This window comes from Phodopus roborovskii, unplaced genomic scaffold (genome assembly GCF_943737965.1).
Source record: "Phodopus roborovskii unplaced genomic scaffold, PHOROB, whole genome shotgun sequence".
Taxonomy (NCBI): Eukaryota; Metazoa; Chordata; class Mammalia; order Rodentia; family Cricetidae; genus Phodopus; species Phodopus roborovskii.
Genome location: NW_026126563.1, coordinates 22,934,702 through 22,953,224, shown reverse-complemented (window position 1 = coordinate 22,953,224; position 18,523 = coordinate 22,934,702). Strand labels below are relative to the sequence as shown.

Below are 18,523 nucleotides of genomic sequence, written 5' to 3'. Positions count from 1 at the left end.
GAAGGGATACGCGTGTGGTGACATCTGTTGGGAACTCTGAATGAATGAAAGGATGTGTAGTAAAATTCTCCCCTGAAGAGTGGCTTCAACTTTGCCCATTGTTCAGTTAGCCACAGGCTTTCCAGTCCTTCCTTGTCATCTTCTTATGAGTGGCTCACTCACTGATATGTTCACATTTATTAATTCCAGACTAGCTCATTTGGAATAACCTTTCACAGCACATATTATAAGTTTACTTTGTTACTGAACATAAACCCCTTTGAGTTCCAATTTTAATATTTGCTCAGGTTTTTATAAAGGAACTTCATAAAATTTTAATCAAGAACTTAAAAATGGAGTAATTTTCCTTTCTTTCTACTCACTTTCCGATGCCCAAATTGATGTAAAGATTCAAGACAACACCAAACACAGCCCCTGTCTCCCATTCTCATCCCTGCCAGCACCCATGCACCCAATGCAGACCTGTGGGTCCACTTGGCTTTTCTGCATGGTTGGCTTCAAACCCTCAGCTGACTGGCTTGCTCACATGTTCTCTCTATGGCTTCTGCTCCCACTCAAACCCAGACTGCTTTCCATTCATCTACTATTCTCCTCTATCCTCACTGCATGGATTTTAGGGGTCTCTGCTTATTTTAAATACATCCACTTATCAGTGCTTTCTATGATTCCACAGTTATTGTCACACACCATCTGTAAAACAAGGGTTACATAAACCAGGTAGCAATATATGAACTGGTAACTATCCTGAGGACATTCTGACGTCTGAAGCTATTTTTTTTTTTCATTTGTCTAATTCTTCACATTGCCTCTTCTTTCTCCCTCCTTGACTCTTGCTTCCTATCACACTGTAAATTAGAGGGATCCTGTAACAAATATCTGCTTGGTGGGTGAGGTCAGTAGAGAGGTGTAGTTTCAAAGATCATGAAGTCATGATAGTATAGTACCTCCACTCTGACTTGGGCTTTCCTGATGATGATAGCCAGGTCCTGGGACAATTCAGTCAAAAGAGTATTTCTTGCAAGACACATGAAATTGTGCTGTCTCTTAATTATTATTTGTAGCATCTTAAAGGATCTTTTGATCATTTATCCAAACATGTTAGGCTAAATTCTATAGACATGAAATAATGATTAATTTACCCTTTACCACTACCACATCAAATATGATATTAGCATTAGGAATGGGATGAAGTATTAAGACATTTTATATTGTACCAAGAAATCTAGAATGGGCTCTTCTCTTCAGAGATGTAGCAGACAAAGGATATGCAGGCCTGGAATTCCAAGTAAGCTAAGACCATGTGTAAATACTTAATAGAAAATGTGTTAATAATTAAGTCAGAGCTAGCCAATAAGGAACCATAGCTAACGGCCAACAGCTTTATAATTAATGTAGTGTCTGAGTGTTCATTTGGGGCTGAAGCAGTGGCAGTGTCTGCTGGGCCAGAAAAACTCACATTACAAAATGGCGTCCACAAGGTGTGGCATGAATTTCCAGATAGAATAACAAAGGGATTTTAGAAACAAAAGAAGAGAGACAAGCTTGGCTTCTTGGTAGCAGCCATTTTCTTGGTGGTCTCTGTTTTGTTCGAGACAACGGCACGGTTCTTTGAAAGAGGCCCTGCTAACAATTGAATGGTGTGTAAGAGCAGCTGGCAGTGACCACATCTCCAAGCCCGCAACATGCTGTTTGATGGCAGCACAGACCAAGGTAGTGAGCACAGGTGTCAGTGCTGGCGGGAAATGTACCCCCTGCCATCTTGGAAAGACAGTGGCTAAACAGTGGCGGCTTTAATTTCTGCAATGTTGTTTAGCAGATAAAAACAACAAACAAACAAACAAAAAACAAAACAAAACAAAACAAAAAACAACAAAACTTGTGGCTAGAAAACTATAAAGATTTATAGTAAAGACAGATTCAGAGGGGGAAAAGTAAAACCTCTGAAGGTTTACAGTGTGTTTAAAAATATACATAGACTTGTGAGAGAAAAAGAAACAGGATAAAGTGGGTTTTTTGTTGTTGTTTTTTTTTTTTTTTTTTTTTTTTTTTTTTTAAAGAAGAACTAGAGTAGCAGAAGCAAGCAGATCTCTATGATTTCAAGGCCAGCCTGGTGTATAGAGTGAGTTCTAGGGCAGCTAAAGTTACACAGAGAAACCCTGTCTTAAAAAATGAAGAAAATAAAGATAAAGAAATAGAGTAGTAAATTAAGACACATAAAGGTGAAAACTACACAAGGAATCTGGATATTGTATGCTATTGTGTTGTCTTTGAGTTGCTCAATTGCTAAGGAAGGAACAACAACTGCTAAAATATACTTGATTATTAATGCTTCTGAATTAACCCAACTTATATATTTTAAAAATGCTTTGATTACAAAATTTAAGTATAAGGATATGTTACTTTGGAAAAGAGATTTTATTTGTTTCCACAGAAAATGAAAAGCTGTGGATTCCTTCCAGACTAATATGGTTTGATGAAGCCAGACCCCCTGAAGCAATGGCCAGATGATCCAACATCCAAAACAGCTGGGACAAGGCAGCTTTGCAGACCACTATAGCCAGGATTTCTGGGGTTTCTTAGGATCCCCAAGACAGTGCCCCTTACCAGCAGGAAGTAGTTTGGAGAGAATGATGGTCACATTTTCAAATATTGTTTATAGTTTATAAATGTTTGTTTTTACTTAAATAGGGTTGGTTATAAATGGTTAATGAATGCAAACAATCTCTTTTTAAAGGTAAAAGGGGGATTATGGTATAGAAATGAATACTTTTTTTTGGTATGGATTTTCATTTATTGATACAAATTTAAGGTCAGTTTTGTTATATGTATATTTCTCCTCTTGCTTAGGTATTGTGTTTATACAGGTCTTTAAAAACTGTAATGCGTAATTATATACAGATTGTATATAGTCACTTATAATAGTCAAAACTTATAGTTAGGTTTTCTAGCTATACAGAGATGTATTTGAGATGGATAGATATTCTTCAAACATTTCAAAGAACTACAGAATATGACATTTAAAATGGTTTAGGGTTTTTCTTGACAGTGAGACACAACTGCTCCTGGCAACACCAATTACATCTGAGAGGAAGATGGACATAGAAGAAACTCATTATGGAGTTTGCTTTCAATATGACAAGACTAGCCATTTGGGCAAGGAATTGTTCTTGTTTGGACTGTTTGGATGTATGCTATATAAACTGGACATGCAGGACCCACAAAAAAGTGACTGATGAACTTGCAAAACAAGATGGACAGTTCTGAAGGGGTACTGCTTCATGTAAGAGTCTGACAGACAATCTGCAGGACCCAGTAAAATGACTGACAAACTGTCAAAACAGGTGGACAGTTTAAAACTTCCTGCTTTACTGAGAAATCTGCCAGATACACTGTGGCCTATGGGCTGAAGATGGATGCCCCCAACATTACAGAAGAACTTCCAGTGACTTTCCAGGCAGTGACATGTCTCTGTCAATTCTAGAGTTTATATATTTTCTTCTGTGGTCTTTGATGGAATTGAAGACAGATAGTTATGGTTATAGTTAGGCTAAAAGATAAGTTACATGTAAGACTTTAGAATCACAAAGATATGATAGATGATAGAAGATTTTCTTTAATTCTTGATAACATGAGTGGACTAAATATTGTAATTATAGTTCTTGTTTAATAACTGTTTTGTTATATATAATTTTACTATGTTAAAGCCCTTCTTTTTATTTAGACAGAAAAGAGGAGATGATGGGGAATGTTCTTCTGTGTATATGTTTATCTTATTGGTTGATGAATAAAACCCTGGTTGGCTAGGCAGGAAGTGATGAAGCTGGGCAGAATCAGAATATAAGCAGGGCCAAACAGGAAATTGCTCTCTCTTCTCTGCAGGGATGTAGCAGGCAAAGGAGATGCAGGCCCGGCATTCCCGGTAAGCCAAAACAATGTGGAAATACTTAGATTAATAGAAAATATGTTAATAATTAAGTCAGAGCTAGTCAATAAGAACACTTAGCCAATGGCCAACAGCTTTATAATAAAACAGTCTAAAATGGACAAATTGTTCCCATAATGAGCTTGCTTAGAACTGGGTATGATATTTGTCTTGCCTATTTGTTACTTTCTCCTTCAAACACTATTCAGCACCTATGATTTTAGGTGCTGAGCCCATGCAGGTGTTTGGCATGATCTCTGTTCCTGGAGAACTTCCATTTCATCCATTTCATCATAAAATAAGTAGAGGCATAAATAGGATTATTTCAGGCATGTAGGACATACACACACACACACACACACACACACACACACACACACACACACACACACACACACACACACGTGGTCTTAGGGGGTGATGCCCCTAATAGTGGTGAGGGGCTATTATGCAGAACTTCATAGAAAAGCTCCCTAGGCTGAAGGGAGTACTATTAGGAAGTAAAGGAAGCCACAGGAAGCTGGAGTGTGATGTGTGATGGTCAAGGACACAGTCACTGAAAAGTCATGAAGGATTCTAGGGAGCTAGCACCTTGCAGGTCATGATGACAGGAGAGAGTTTTAATCAAAATGTCACAGAAAATCAATAGGGTTTTGTCTTGGGAAAAGTATGATATGATTTATGTTTCAAAACTGACAGGTTGGTTGGTAGCTGGTGGTGGAGATGAAGTAGCTTTGGGGCAGATGCTGCAGAGACAGAATTAGTGGGCCTAATCTGTGTTGAGTGGGGATGAGACCTGTTGATGTAGAGATATTTGGATTGAACACTGAGATGATGGTGATGCTGCCCCGAGTGTTTCCTTAGCCTTATAGGAAGACTTCCTGGCAAGATTCCTACTTATCCCTGAGCAACAGAGACACATTCCACTGTGTAACCAAGAAGATCATCCTGAACTGCAGCTTGTTAACAAAACTAGAAAAAGGGAAATGAGAGCTTTCCAGAGCTGTCCAACATTAATCATGTTGATGGTTCTGAAATATACACCCTTCCCCATACAAACATACCCCCCCAGGAACACCCCTACATAACACACACACACACACACACACACACACACACACACACACACAGGCACACACACAAACAAACATACACCCCCAGGCATACCCCACATACATATACACACATATGCACACAACACACACACATACACAGGCATACACACACACACATACAGGCATATCTATCCACATACACATGCATGTACACATACACACACACACACACACACACACACACACCCCTTTCACAGACAGGCACACCCACACACATACATGTACACATATGCACACAAACACAGACAAACATACACACAAGCACCCACTTGAGGCACACACAGACACAAGCATACACATGCACACAAATGTACACACCCACAAGTATATACACAGTATATACACACTCATGCACATACACACACAAACACACACACACACACACACACACACCATTTTTACTATGAGCTCCAGTAGCCATCTTCACAGACTTGCAGTATCCTCCCTTAAACAGGAACGTAAGGAAATTGCAAAATCTGAAGGTACATGTCCCAAGCCTTACCTGTTCTTGTTTTCTAGCTCTGCAATCAGCTGCCTTTGTTGTTTGTTTGCATCGATGGTGAAGGAGATGTCAGGAGCACTCCTCTGCTGAGTTGGCTGCTGTAAAACACGGAGTTGACACTATTAGGAATGTGTATTTACATGTGAGATGGGAGTCATGGGATATGCAGACAAGGAAGAAGAAACTTTTCCATGGGGTGGGATAGGGGACAAGGACAGAAAATTAATTTGCTATTCATTCTAAGAGTAAACTGTTCTGCAGATATCCAATGTATCTACACAATGGAAAACAAAAACCTTTCTTCAGGTTCTCAGATGTGGGAACAAGACTGGGAAAAGGGGAGGCATGTGGGGCATTTGGACAGATTACACTACCGTAGAGGTTTTTACCTTAGTCTGTCATATTTTAAAAAAACTGAGAATGCATTAACAAGACATCATATTTATACCAACAAAGACAAGAACAACAAAATACCAATTTTCTTGCTAATTAACACTGGGCATAATGATAACAATGGACCTGGGGCGTTTGAAATTCAAAGAAGCTGGAGGTCAACAAGGGCGTCCTGTCATTCTACTTACGGATGAGGAGGACTCTGCTGCCAGGCGTGCGGCATACCTGGCAATCAGCCTGTGTTCTTCATCAAGTCGGTTAGAACTCTCGAGCATACTACAGAGAACAAAGGAAAGAGGAGACTGTTGGGTCACTGAGAGAGACTGATGTATCCCCATCACCACTAGCGGCTTCAGCCATTTCAATGCCAAATATTTTCAAGTTCTCAAATATCTCTTAGAGTAATGATCTTCAACTTGGGTTCATGACGTTGTGATCCAATATGTGCTTGGGAAGGTCAATAACAGGTCCTTTGCCCAGTCAGTTCAGTTATCTTATTAAGAGGCTCCAATGAGAAGTGACGTGACTTTTCTGATGTTCCAGATACAAGAATATTTTCTATTTAATAAATTTTATTGCTTTTAATAGTTTTTTATTTCATTTACAAATAACTTACTTCAAAAAGTGACAACACTAGAAATCTGGAAGCTTGCAGGAAGGCAAAGACCTAGCTGTGTTGTTGATTCAATGATTCCTGCCTGCTGGCACACACATCCTTATGTAATCTCCCCCTTTCCTGTGGTCTGTTACTTACTGACTTCCATTTAATGAACAGAACATGGCAGAGGAACGGAATATCACTTCTATCATGATTTTAAAAGACTGTGACTTCCATCTTGGGTGCCCTATTTCTTGAGGTCTCTTGTGATACTTGTCCTGAGGGGCTCTGGATCCCATGTTGTAAATCTGCCAGTATGATGAGGACCCAAACTAACCAGGAACTATGTGAATGAATTCCTACCAGCTGAGGCTGCTCTTGATCCCAGAGCAAGAGAGGAGAGTTGGACCATCTCCTCACAAATATCCTTGATTCAAGAGCATCTTGCTAAGCCAAGTCCAGATTCCTTCATGAAACTGTGAGATGATGTTTGTTGATTTAATTAGCTAATCTCTAGGGTATTATGCTACACTGCAAGAGATGGCTTACATAGTTGTTAACTATAATGCTATTTCTAAGGTAACCCAGGCTTTCTATTTGTTTTTTTAGTAGCTCCTATCATTTCACAGAAGTCACACTAGAATAAGACTGTCTGAATCCCTGAAATCCAGTACAAGTATACGTAGTATGGGCCTCTCATATTTGAGAAAACTTCATCTTCTGAAACCCTTGAGACTACATTTGGGTGACGCTGAAGAAAGTTCAATGAGACATTCCAATGACACTAATCTTGTTAATAGATAGCTCTTGGTTTGCTTTTCTCCATAATCATAATGTGGATGAGGGCAGAATTAAGTTCAGAAACTGCTTCTCATCCCCAAGCATATTTATATCATTCTCCACCGGCCCTTGCACTTTTGTTTTTAAAATGAAAACAATAAGGGCCAGAGAGATTTGACACCCTCTTCTGGCCTCTGGAAACAGGCACTCATGTAGTGCACAGACATACATGAATGCTAAACACTCATATAGATAAATAAATAAAAATTAAATGATAATGAAACTTGTGATTGTTCATGGAAACACACCCTCCTGTGCCAGTATCATTAAGAGTTTTCCATTGTGAAGACTCACAGCCATAAAGGAATAGACAGTTGACCTACATGTACATTTGCATATAAAAGTAGCATGCAACATGGTCTCTTAAATGTTGTTTTCAAGCGAGAAGATGAGTGTTTACTAAGGTTGGCCCTGTTTAGTCGAATCTGTCACTGTGAAAGTTTTGCCTAGGCATCTGGACTATCTTCTATGCCACATAATCTCTGTTCTTATCTATATCCTTTACACCTGTCAACACTACCAGTTTTATTCTTGAACAGTTCCATTCTAGACTTAGCCCTTTTCTGTGGACTACAATAAATAACCATTCTTGAATTCCTCAGTTTACCAACCTGGCTCCATCCACAGAGAGGGTATTCTTTCTGACTGTCCATCCGAGGTAATACATGCAATAAGTGTCCAGTCAGAACACTGTCTGGAGCACATCATATGTTCAAAAATATTAGCTACCACTTTGCTTTGACTCTTGGTAACTTTATGAATTGTATTAACAATTCTTGTCTGTTAAGAAATCTCAGCCACTATGTGAACCATCCAGAGCTGGGAGTCTCAAACTTTAAAGTCTAAACACGCCACTCAGAGACATGAAGCTGGTTGAGGTTTGGGGGTGTAGCCTGAGGGTCTGCATCTCTGATGCTTCAGAAGATGGTACTCCTACTTTCAAAAGATAGAAGACCTAACGATTTAAACCATACATCTGCATACCAGAAATAAGGACCATATCTAAACCATATAAAATATACCATGTTTTGAGGGTTTGACTGATATTCACATATCAGTCAATTCAATATTTTATAGACATTTTTCTGAGACAAGAGAATTCTAGAATGCAGAATATATATGATGTATAATATCAATCCCAAAGTCGACTGAACATAAATTTTAATAGAATAATCCAGAATTATTGATGGAAGCTGATGCTTGAAAGTAGATGTGTATCTTGATAAAGTAGTGTGTGCATTGTGTAGACCTTAAGATGGCCGTCTTTCTCATTATAACTTAAAGAGAAAGGGAAAGTTACACTGTCTTTGCTTTAGACAAATACCTAGCATGCTAAGAGACCATTTAGTTTGATTTTAGCATGCCTATCATTTCCAGCTGGTGTGTTAGAGAATAACTACGTAATTCATAGTGTGTGCAGGCTAAAGTACCCAGTGTTGTAAGCTCAAAGCTGAGACCATCCATCTCAGTGCTTGAAAGTGACTTTGTCACGAACACTTGTGAGTGCTTTGATAAATATGTAATAAAAAAAACCTTGATAAAAAAACTTCCTGGTAAAAGTATTTTTTATTATGAATGACTTGCAAGCAAATAAAGTATGAAGGTTATATAAAAAAGCCTCCTGGCAATGTAGGCTGCAAAGATATGAGATTCTGTCTCGTAAGTGATAACTCATATCCCAGGCCTTTCTTCGCCCAACATGGAGTGAATGAACACTGGGGTGATGCATCACTCTGTTCTGCATAAAGTGATTTATGAGTCTACATGAGCTTTTCAGGATGTTCAAATTACACACTGGTGAATTGGGCACTCCTCTAATAAATTCCACTATTTCAAGATCTCAGTTATATACAATTGAAAATAAATGACCAGTAACCTGTAGATTCTTTAAATAAAACTCACCCAGCACCCTCTCTAGTGCTGACTGTTCATTTGAAGACTGTATAGTCAGTAGCCTACGCTACTGGTGGTGATGCACCCAAAGGGGAAACATTGCCCTGCTGGCTGCATTTTGGAGTGGAGGGAGCCATTATTTTGAAAGCTCTTTGATTTCTACTTTAAGGGGCATGGTCAGTGTCCTTTACAAAGGACTTCAGACTGTATTCCTGGGATCTCAGGTGACACCCAGTCAGGGTTTACTAAGTTGAGCTTTTGCAAAGATTTCTGGGAACTTGGGTCTATTCCATTTCCTTAATTCTTCTGGTGGTGGGTGGGTTTGCTTTGATAACCACGGTGTGGCAGCCAGTGAGAAAATGATGTAATTCACAGAAGAAACACTTCCACATGTTCTCTGAATAGCCTTTCCTTTTCTATTTGTTTGGATAAAGGCACTACAGATAGATTTTAAGGTTGTCAAGTCTGATGTATTATTCCTCTATTAAAATGAACTCAGCTAGTGGAAGGCTCATGCAAAAAGTATTATAATTCTGGGAGGCTCACCCAAGAAGGTAATATGCCTCCTAAGTAGAAGATTCAAAAAGAGAGTGTGTGTGTGTGTGTGTGTGTGTGTGTGCGTGCACGCGTGTGTGCGCACGTGCATGTGTGTGCTCATGTGCTCACATGCATGCCGCAGCACACATGTGGAGATCACAAGACAGTCTGTGGAAGTCAGTTTGCTCCTTCCACAATGTGGTCTCTTGGGATCAAACTCAGGTCATCTAGTCTGGTGGCAAGCACTTTTACCTGCTGAAGAATCTAACCAGCCTGGATTTTTAAAAATTAGATTATATCCTATATTTTACAGGTAGATGAGAACAACATGTTATGGATAGACAGTACTGTCTAAGGAATTGGAAGACAGTGAGCATAAGAAAGTTGAGGTGGAAAAGAATGAAGTGATCCTAGGGCCTGGGCGGTGTTTTCATGTGACTAAAAAATGGGGAAGGGAAGAGCTAAGTTTTGAAGTTTGAAAAGGCAGGAGCTCATGGAGCAATATTACTAGATGATAACAATGGGAACTTGTACAGTGGTTTTTCCTAGGACTGTTTGCAAATACTCTATTAAGACCTTAACTTTACAACCTGATAAGTTATAATAAATGTTACACATTCAGCTTTTAGCCTACACATTAAAAATATAGATAAGTAGGCTAAGTGGAGTCTGGGTTAGAGTATGTTATGGAGTAAATAGAATCTTCTTCTGAATTTATTTATTATAACCCCAATATCCCACTAACTTTAGACTGTAACTATTTTTGTAGACAATGTCTTTTAAAACAATATTTAAAGTTATGTGAAATTATAAGCCACAGGGCCAATTCAACATGACTGGTGCTCATCAGGACAAGGTTCCTACAATATAAAATATTGTGATGCTTTTTTATTGTATTTATTTTATTGTTTTATTTTTCTTGAGACAAGGTCTCATATAGCCCAGGCTGGCCTCAAACTCACTGATTGGCTAAGAGTGGCCTTGAACCTCTGATCCATGTGCCTCCACTCCAGGAGTTTAAAAGAAAAGAAAGAAAGAAAAAAAAAATGACAGAAGGAAAAACATCAGTCTCATCACGGAAGTTATTGTGTGACACAGTGAGTCGCACGGTAGGAAAACCCTTTATCCATGTATCTTCACTTGCAGGCATTCATTGCAGAGAACCAATGGTCTCATTCGAGGCCTCTGATTTCTGCTACACTATCAATGCTGTGTCCTCGCCGGGACTTCTCTTGGTTTTCTTGCTGTTGCCCTATGTTGTGGAGATCCTGCAGCTTTGGGTTTGCAGAACTGGTCCCTTCACGGGCTCCAGCAGATCACAGATGGGGTGGATGTTGGGATGGACCAACTCATAACCTTGGTTTTGGGCTTGGGTAGTTGCAGGGTTGGTCAGCCCACCAGCTCTCTTCCATCCTCACCATCAGGGTGGGCTCTCCTGCATTGCCTTGGAGAGTTCACCCCTTGCACTGAAGAGCAAGGATGAAGCCCACAATTTCTTATCAGTAAAATGGAAATTAGCCTTCTAAAGAAGCAAGCCAAATAGTTTAGTATGGCAAACAGATCTGTAATGTTTGAAATATTTCATAAATTTAAGACTTATGCTATTCTGCTGATTTATCTGTAAAAGAGACCAAAGAGAAAATTCTTGCCCATTTAAATCTTAAAATTAAAATGGAATAAAATAAAATAAAAAAAACCCATGGTACTAATTCATAAAGGGTAATGTGTTAGTAGCTACTATGCTTATTGATAATGTGCTTAAAAATTTGCTAAAAGGAAATAAAAAGTATAGTAAAAATGCAGATTCGGTGAGCAGACCCATGGAGGCTGTCAGCTAGATGAAGATGCTATCCATGGAAGCTGTCTGGAGGACACATGGTGACAAAGGTTTTATAAGAAGCAACATAGCATAGTGGTTACAGGAAGGGATGGACAATGTTTAAAATCTCTGTCCACTATTTAGCTAGCAGCTGTGTGATGGTGGAGGTTGGTAAACTACCTAAAATGATATCTTACTTATTAATGAGAATGAGTCTGTTTACTCTGTGGACTTACTCTCAGGATTAGAAGAAGTCATGTACATAAAGATTTTTAACAGGGACATTAACAGGAGGCAAGCGCTAGTTATGTGTCATTATGCACCATTATATCTCACCATAATCGATGGTAAAGTGTTCTGGCTACACTGGAGAGATCATTGTCTCATCTCTATTATCATGACAGGTGTTAACAGCTCATAATACTAACTTCTGACTAAACACAAAGGAAAGTGAGGAAAATATGAGAAATCTGAAGATGTTGGAACTATAAGTAACAAGGAGGCAGCATTTCTCACAGAGTCAACCTAGCCCATCAGTCTTAAGGCCTGCTTTATATCACGGTGTAAGCCCCTCTTGGCTTTTACCAAGCAGATGTAAGGTGTTTTGCTGGACAGTTTTATGGTCTAAAGTGAAAATGGAGTCAATACGAGTCATCACTTGAGTAGGGAAAATGATGGGAAGTGACAAGCTCTGAGCGTTTCTCTTTGGAGACTTCTTTGTTGCATTCAAAGGAATGAGGTGGAAATGGTTGGGACGTGTGTAGAATTATGCAGGCGGTGAAAGAATGGTTGCTGTCTTCTCATTGGCTCCATATTGACTACATTTAGAAATGACGAATAAGATTTTTAAAAAGGAATTCAGTATTAAGCTTCAGCTTTTTAGCCACTGTGTAATATTGGAATACTACATTTGTTGTAAATAAGATTAAAGTAATACATAGCTCCTAGGGCTGAGTTAGGAGAAAGTAGACACTGCTGAATTTAAAATCCCAGGGAATTTGAGCAAGGTGGAGAGTGATGTTTTTGTCTCTTCAAGGAGTAGAACACAGGATGAAACTAAGCCAGTGTGGCATCTGTGTATATATTAAAAGTACAAATTAGCATGTTCATTATCTATACCTATTGGGACAAATAATGTTCACTAGTCCATCAGTTATAAGATTCTCTCATGTACTTGCAAAAACAGTCTAAGGACTCAGAAATAGCAATAGGAATGAAGTTTGCAAACAATTGTGGGAGGAGAATGTTCTAGAAACAGAGTCCAACAACAGAGTGATGAGAGCTATAACATAGATGTGTGTCTGTTTTGTGATTGAGAGATGCTATGGGGATTACTTTAAAAATTATTTAAAAATTTGAGCATATCATGCAATGTGTTGTGGTCACATTCACTCTCCAATGTCTATTCCCACCCTCCCTCACTCTGAATGACCCCCTCCTTTCCACCTTGCTCCCCTCATAAGATGACTAATTTTGACTATCAAACTGACTGCATTAAGAAATGCCCATGGGAGTGTAGAAAGACAGAAATACCTGTTATGATATTTTCAAAATCAACTAAATTTTAGACACTTTGAAACACTGAATACATCAACTAATCCTTTGATGGGTTCATAAGATGTCATTGTTGTGAAGCGATGAAAGGCAGGGGGTGGTGCCCAGTTGGAGGGAGGAAGCCACTAAGAGAAGGTCTACAGGAGCTTTACTGTACCCTGACCCCTTCCTGTAGTCCCATTTGTCTACATACTACATGCCATGAAGCAACGCTTGACTACATGTCCTTGCCACCATGCTATTTTGTCTCACAATGGGCCCAGAGACATGGTGACAAATGAATATGGACTACGTTCTTTGAAACCATGAGCCAAAATAAATTACTGTTTTGGTAAGGTACTTGGTCACATGATAAGAAAAGCCACTAAAACAGTTTCCTTGCAACAAAGAAAAGGCAAAGGACCTGCTGTACTGGATGTGTAAAACATATTAGTGGGAACGGAAACCAAAGCTTCTCTTAATAATTATAATACAAACCCCACAGGTACTTAGCTCAAAGACAACTGGAGCTTTTAAGATGTCTGTAAAGAATGTGTTGGCTAAATATGTTTGTTTAACAGTAGACTAAACCAAATTGGAATATAAACATAGTATCAACTGCTTTTTCTTCAATTCAAATTTCAAAGGAATATTTATTATTAAAGTGAATCACTTCAATCAATCTCCTGTGTCACAATTAAAAGCTTTGCAAATGAGTTTCTCTTAATACGAGAGCCATGCAAATACATGATCTATAGAAAATAAACTTGACATTTTCTGTCACTTGGAAGCAGGCTTCACCAGGATGGCTACTCTGAAATATTTGTCAGTGAGAGTACTGTTGAAAGATAATTTCTCCCATGCTATTATTGTTAAATAATTTCTGTTTTATGATCACATAACTTTTCTGAAGATTTGTTTCTATCAGAAATGAATAAAACATTGTTTCTCAGATCACCTTCACACCCTTGAAGTAAGAACCACCTCCAACTTGTAGTAGTAATATAACACTTGGAACAGAACCTTCTGGTGGGTCTCTGACTCCTGCAAGATGGTACTGCTAGATGGTATTACTTAAAGGTAATAGTTATTATTGGCCCCATTCACACAAAGCAAAGATTGAGTACTCTGATATAGTGGTGGGATATGCCCAGTACAACATCACAAAAGACTTGGTTAATTGAACTAAGTGAAAAGTTCCTGGTTCCCCTTTGGCTTGCAGGACCCTAACTCCTTGTTAAGACTTCTCGTCAGTAACAGGCTGTTCCTCTCTGTAAGGACAGTCTAGCAGTCAAGCCTGACCATGATGCACTAACCATGATGGGTTGTTCCGGAGCATGTTGACATACAACCCAATGAGAACATGTTCATCAGCTAGCCTGTCTGCCACATTCAGGCTGTACTGTATCCTAAAACAGGGCAGGAGGAAAGAAGAATTAAGAGAGGTGGACAGAAATAAGCAGGCACAGTGGGAGTGAGTTTGTGGTAGGAAAGGCACTCAGAAAATCAAGCTAGTAAAGGGGGACTAGATGTGAAGTTCTACGAAAACCAGAAGCAAAACCCAGGCAAGAGAACCCATAACTTCATTCTACTAGCTTTCAAAACACTGAGTGACTTTTTTAAAAAACAGATATCGATTCTTTGACCACAAAGACCAAGGAAATTTTCTGCATGAAAAAAACATTGTAACATGTCACAACAAAGATTAAGTATCTTCTGAGAAATTGGGTTAGTCATGTAAAATTAAGATAGAACAAAAAGGGAGTAGAGACAGTAATAGCACAAGTGTGTCCTCTTGGAACAATGACTAGGTGCTGTTAGTGAGTTGTAAGACAGCTGCTAGTCTAGGATAAATGGTCTTTCACATGCAAACCATTTACAACAAAAGAAACGCCATCTCTAGTTGAGTTAATTCAGGATCCCAGCACACTCTGGCTTGAACTTACCCTTTGCCCTTCAGAAAGGCTGGAGCAGCCCTAGCCAGCATTTTGTTCTGTTCTACTTCACTGTCCTTGGGAGGAGAGCTAGTTAATAAGATGGGAAAGCCAAGAAGAGGGTAAACACAGCGACACATTGAGACTAGAAACCGGCATCAGAAACTTCCTAGTCTAAATCTACACTCTGTGTGGACACGTGGCTTAGGATTTTGAAATGTTCAAGATGTCCCCGGATTTCCATAGAGTTTATCTAAGAGTAGAAACCCATTTGAGAGCCACAGTAGTTACCATGGCCTCAGTCTTGACCTCTGTTATTTGCTTAACAAGGAACACTTGTATTGTATATAGCTAGACATCATGAGGATCCAACTAACATTTATTCTGGGGTATAAGGGAAACAGCCCAGTACTTTGTAAAGCCCTGCTAGTGTTTAGATGCTGTAGAGATAACTCAGCTGTTAAAAGAATGTCTGGCACCTTCTTAGGACTCAGGCTTGGTTCCTAACACTCACATCAGGTGGCTCACAGCCACCTGTGACTCCAACTCCAGGGGATCTGACTCCTCTGACTTCTGTGGGCACCAGCACACACGTGGAGATGGGTATGTGGCACACACCCACACACTTAATTAAAAATAAAATCAATCTTAGAAAAACGTTTGCTTTTCGGTTTCCCTAAATTCTTCAGTCATTTTTCCAATGCAGACACGAGCATTACGGAAAGATGCTGCCATACCAGATGTGTTTCACTGTTCTCAATGACCTGGTCTTGGCCACGAAGTTACAAAGAAAAGTTTCAGATAAAAAGGAATACAGTTTGGAGCAATTTTAATAATGCTGATGTTTCTTCTGTGATATTAATAACTATCTAAAGGATAGATTAATTTTTGACATTTTACATTTATTAAGAGGATTTTTTTGTTTAGTAATTTAAATAACAGTTTCTAAGGTTTCAATGTGGTTTTTATTAAAGGTCAACCTTTGTATTGTAGCCTATATGTCAGTGCACTTAAAATTAAGTCCCCACATTTGTGGAAAATACAAAATTAAAAATCTGTGTTTACAAGATTCCTTTTTATCTTGTGGGTGTGGTATTTTGTGTGCATGTATGTCTATGCACCACATTCATGCATTGGCCTCAATGCCAGAAGAGGGTGTGAGATCTCCAGGGACTGGAGTTACAGGTGGCTGTGAGTGATCATATGGGTGCTTGGAACCATATTCTACTCCTGCAAGAGCAGCAAATGCTCTTAACTACTGATCTATCTTTCCAGTCACCTGATTATTCAGATACTAGAATCTAAACCATAAGAGGCACCAAATTTCCAGGAAGTCCCAAGTCACATCTATATCATGTTTGTATACCACATATACATCTTAGGCATATATCACATACAAGGTATTACAAAATACCTAAAACCATGTACAGATTTGTTTGGGGCCGTGTGTGAGGACCAATGGGTAGCCCTGAAACTCATGGAACATGGATGGGCGGTTGGCCACACCTGAGCAAGACTTGGAGAGGCAAAGCCCTGGGAACCACATGTCCTGTGACCCTCATCCTGAGACCGCTGCCTTTGCAGTCACCACATCCTTCACAATCTCTGGGCTATATGAAAACTCTCAGGGGGTTTCTAGCCCCTCACTGGGCAATGTTACTGGCTTTTCACTAATAGTGATTGACTTTCTCCAAGCATTGCTGCTGGAGCAGATTAATGATTCAAACACCACCCTTAGAAAGAATTTAGACACATAGATTGTAAAATAAGGTTAAGTTGTTTTTGTTAATAGCTTTGAGGTAGAAAATCTTGGGGAACATTTTAAAGTTTAAAACAGCACACTTTTAATAGTCAAGTGAGGGACCCATTGAGGTCAGGGAACAAAACAATGGCAGCCTAGCTATTGCTGGCTGACATACCCTTCTTACTAGGGTAGGTTGGTGATCAAAGGTGATGATTAACTCCTTTGTACCTATGTCTGCCCTCAGCTTCCTGATATAAAAAAAATTGTCAAATGGGTATGCACTTTGAGGATTTGAAATAGAAACAGAGCTGACTGAGCATTTAATGATTGTCACAGTGCCCACAACAGATCACTATGGTTTTAAAACTGATACATTAGGCTACTGTCCTAGAGGATCTGATTTCCCTATGGTCTTAATGATGCTTCTCAGGATATTGATTTTTTTATTCACTAAGCTTTAAGGAGCATCCCACCATGACCAATAACCACCTTAACCCATGCAGTTGATGTTTACTGTAATGTTCCATTATTCCACCTGGCAGCTCTCTAAACCTTGTCCCCTGAAGCAAGTCAACATACATTCCTTATCCAAAAATCAAAGTTTTCTTCCTTCTTTTCAATGTTTCCTCAACCATTTTCTCAAGCTGAGGGACGATGCCTCTGTTACAGATCTCAGATGTCCACGAAACATTCCCTATACTGTGAGAAACACCAGCCACCCCTCCTCCACACAAAGTAGTTCCTTGCCCTCTAATATCTTTTTGCTCTTTAAATATCAGAAATTATAGCAGTAACTCCTCAAACCAAGTACTATTAGCCTTATTAAATTATTCAGGCATATCTTCTGATATAGAATGCAAGATTTGAAACAAAGATCCAGTAGAGACAACTAATGGGACTTGGAGGATCAGACACTTTCCAAATCTTTCATATATAGTTAAAATTCTACTGTTAGTTTTGAAGGTTGACAACTTATGTCATGATTTTTATTTTAATGAAAGAATTTTGGGGATGTCTTAAGGTGAGATTCTACATGAATACTGATTGGATTTTGTTGAAACCTGAGATTTGTATTTTAAAATAACTGCTTATGCTGTTACGCTATTAAACTCTGACCAAGGAAATTTGTTTTTCTCTTATTGAACATAGTATCAAAGGATTGTATTTAATCTCAGGGAATGTAGAATATTTCATATCCCAGTGGTTAAAAGGGAAACAATATTTTAATCACCATAGATTTTTAAAAAGCACAAATCTAGTTTCTATGAATTCTTAAGTAACTGACAGATTGTGAAAAATTCTTGTGATGTTGGCTCTTTCTTCGAGAGATTTTTCAACAGTAAAAACCTACTTTTCACTAATTTATTCAACAGTGATGAAGTCATTAAACTCACACACTCAATAATAAGAGTCCTCTCATTACTTTAGTGAAGAGAAAGTTTCTTGAAATATTCTATTTTAGTTTCCTACATTTCAACAGGTCATATTGAAATATAAAACTCTGGTATATGCAAGTCAAAATTATGCATACAAATAAGGTTAGTGTCCCAGCAGTAAGACTAGTTACCCATGGGGATGGACAGAAAGCTCAGTAGTTAAGAGCTTTTACTGCTCATGCAGACCACCTGGAGTTAATTCCCAACACCCACCTAGTAGTTCACAACAGACTGCAACTACAATTTCTGGGGTCTTA

General features: G+C 38.8%; 1 protein-coding gene across 14 annotated transcripts in view; it reads right to left on the bottom strand.

The window, feature by feature from the left end:
• Dtna (dystrobrevin alpha) overlaps positions 1–18,523 on the bottom strand; it is a 341,323-nt gene that overhangs the window by 37,645 nt on the left and 285,155 nt on the right. For 8 of the 14 annotated variants that reach the window (XM_051202197.1, XM_051202202.1, XM_051202205.1 and 5 more), the window contains 4 exons: positions 15,099–15,176; positions 14,469–14,561; positions 6,121–6,208; positions 5,540–5,637 (listed from right to left, as the gene is read on the bottom strand). In XM_051202197.1, coding sequence (XP_051058154.1) covers positions 5,540–5,637; positions 6,121–6,208; positions 14,469–14,561; positions 15,099–15,176 — 357 coding nt within the window. The remainder of the gene's footprint in view (positions 1–5,539; positions 5,638–6,120; positions 6,209–14,468; positions 14,562–15,098; positions 15,177–18,523) is intronic. The other 6 variants (XM_051202207.1, XM_051202208.1, XM_051202210.1 and 3 more) reach the window with 2 other exon arrangements.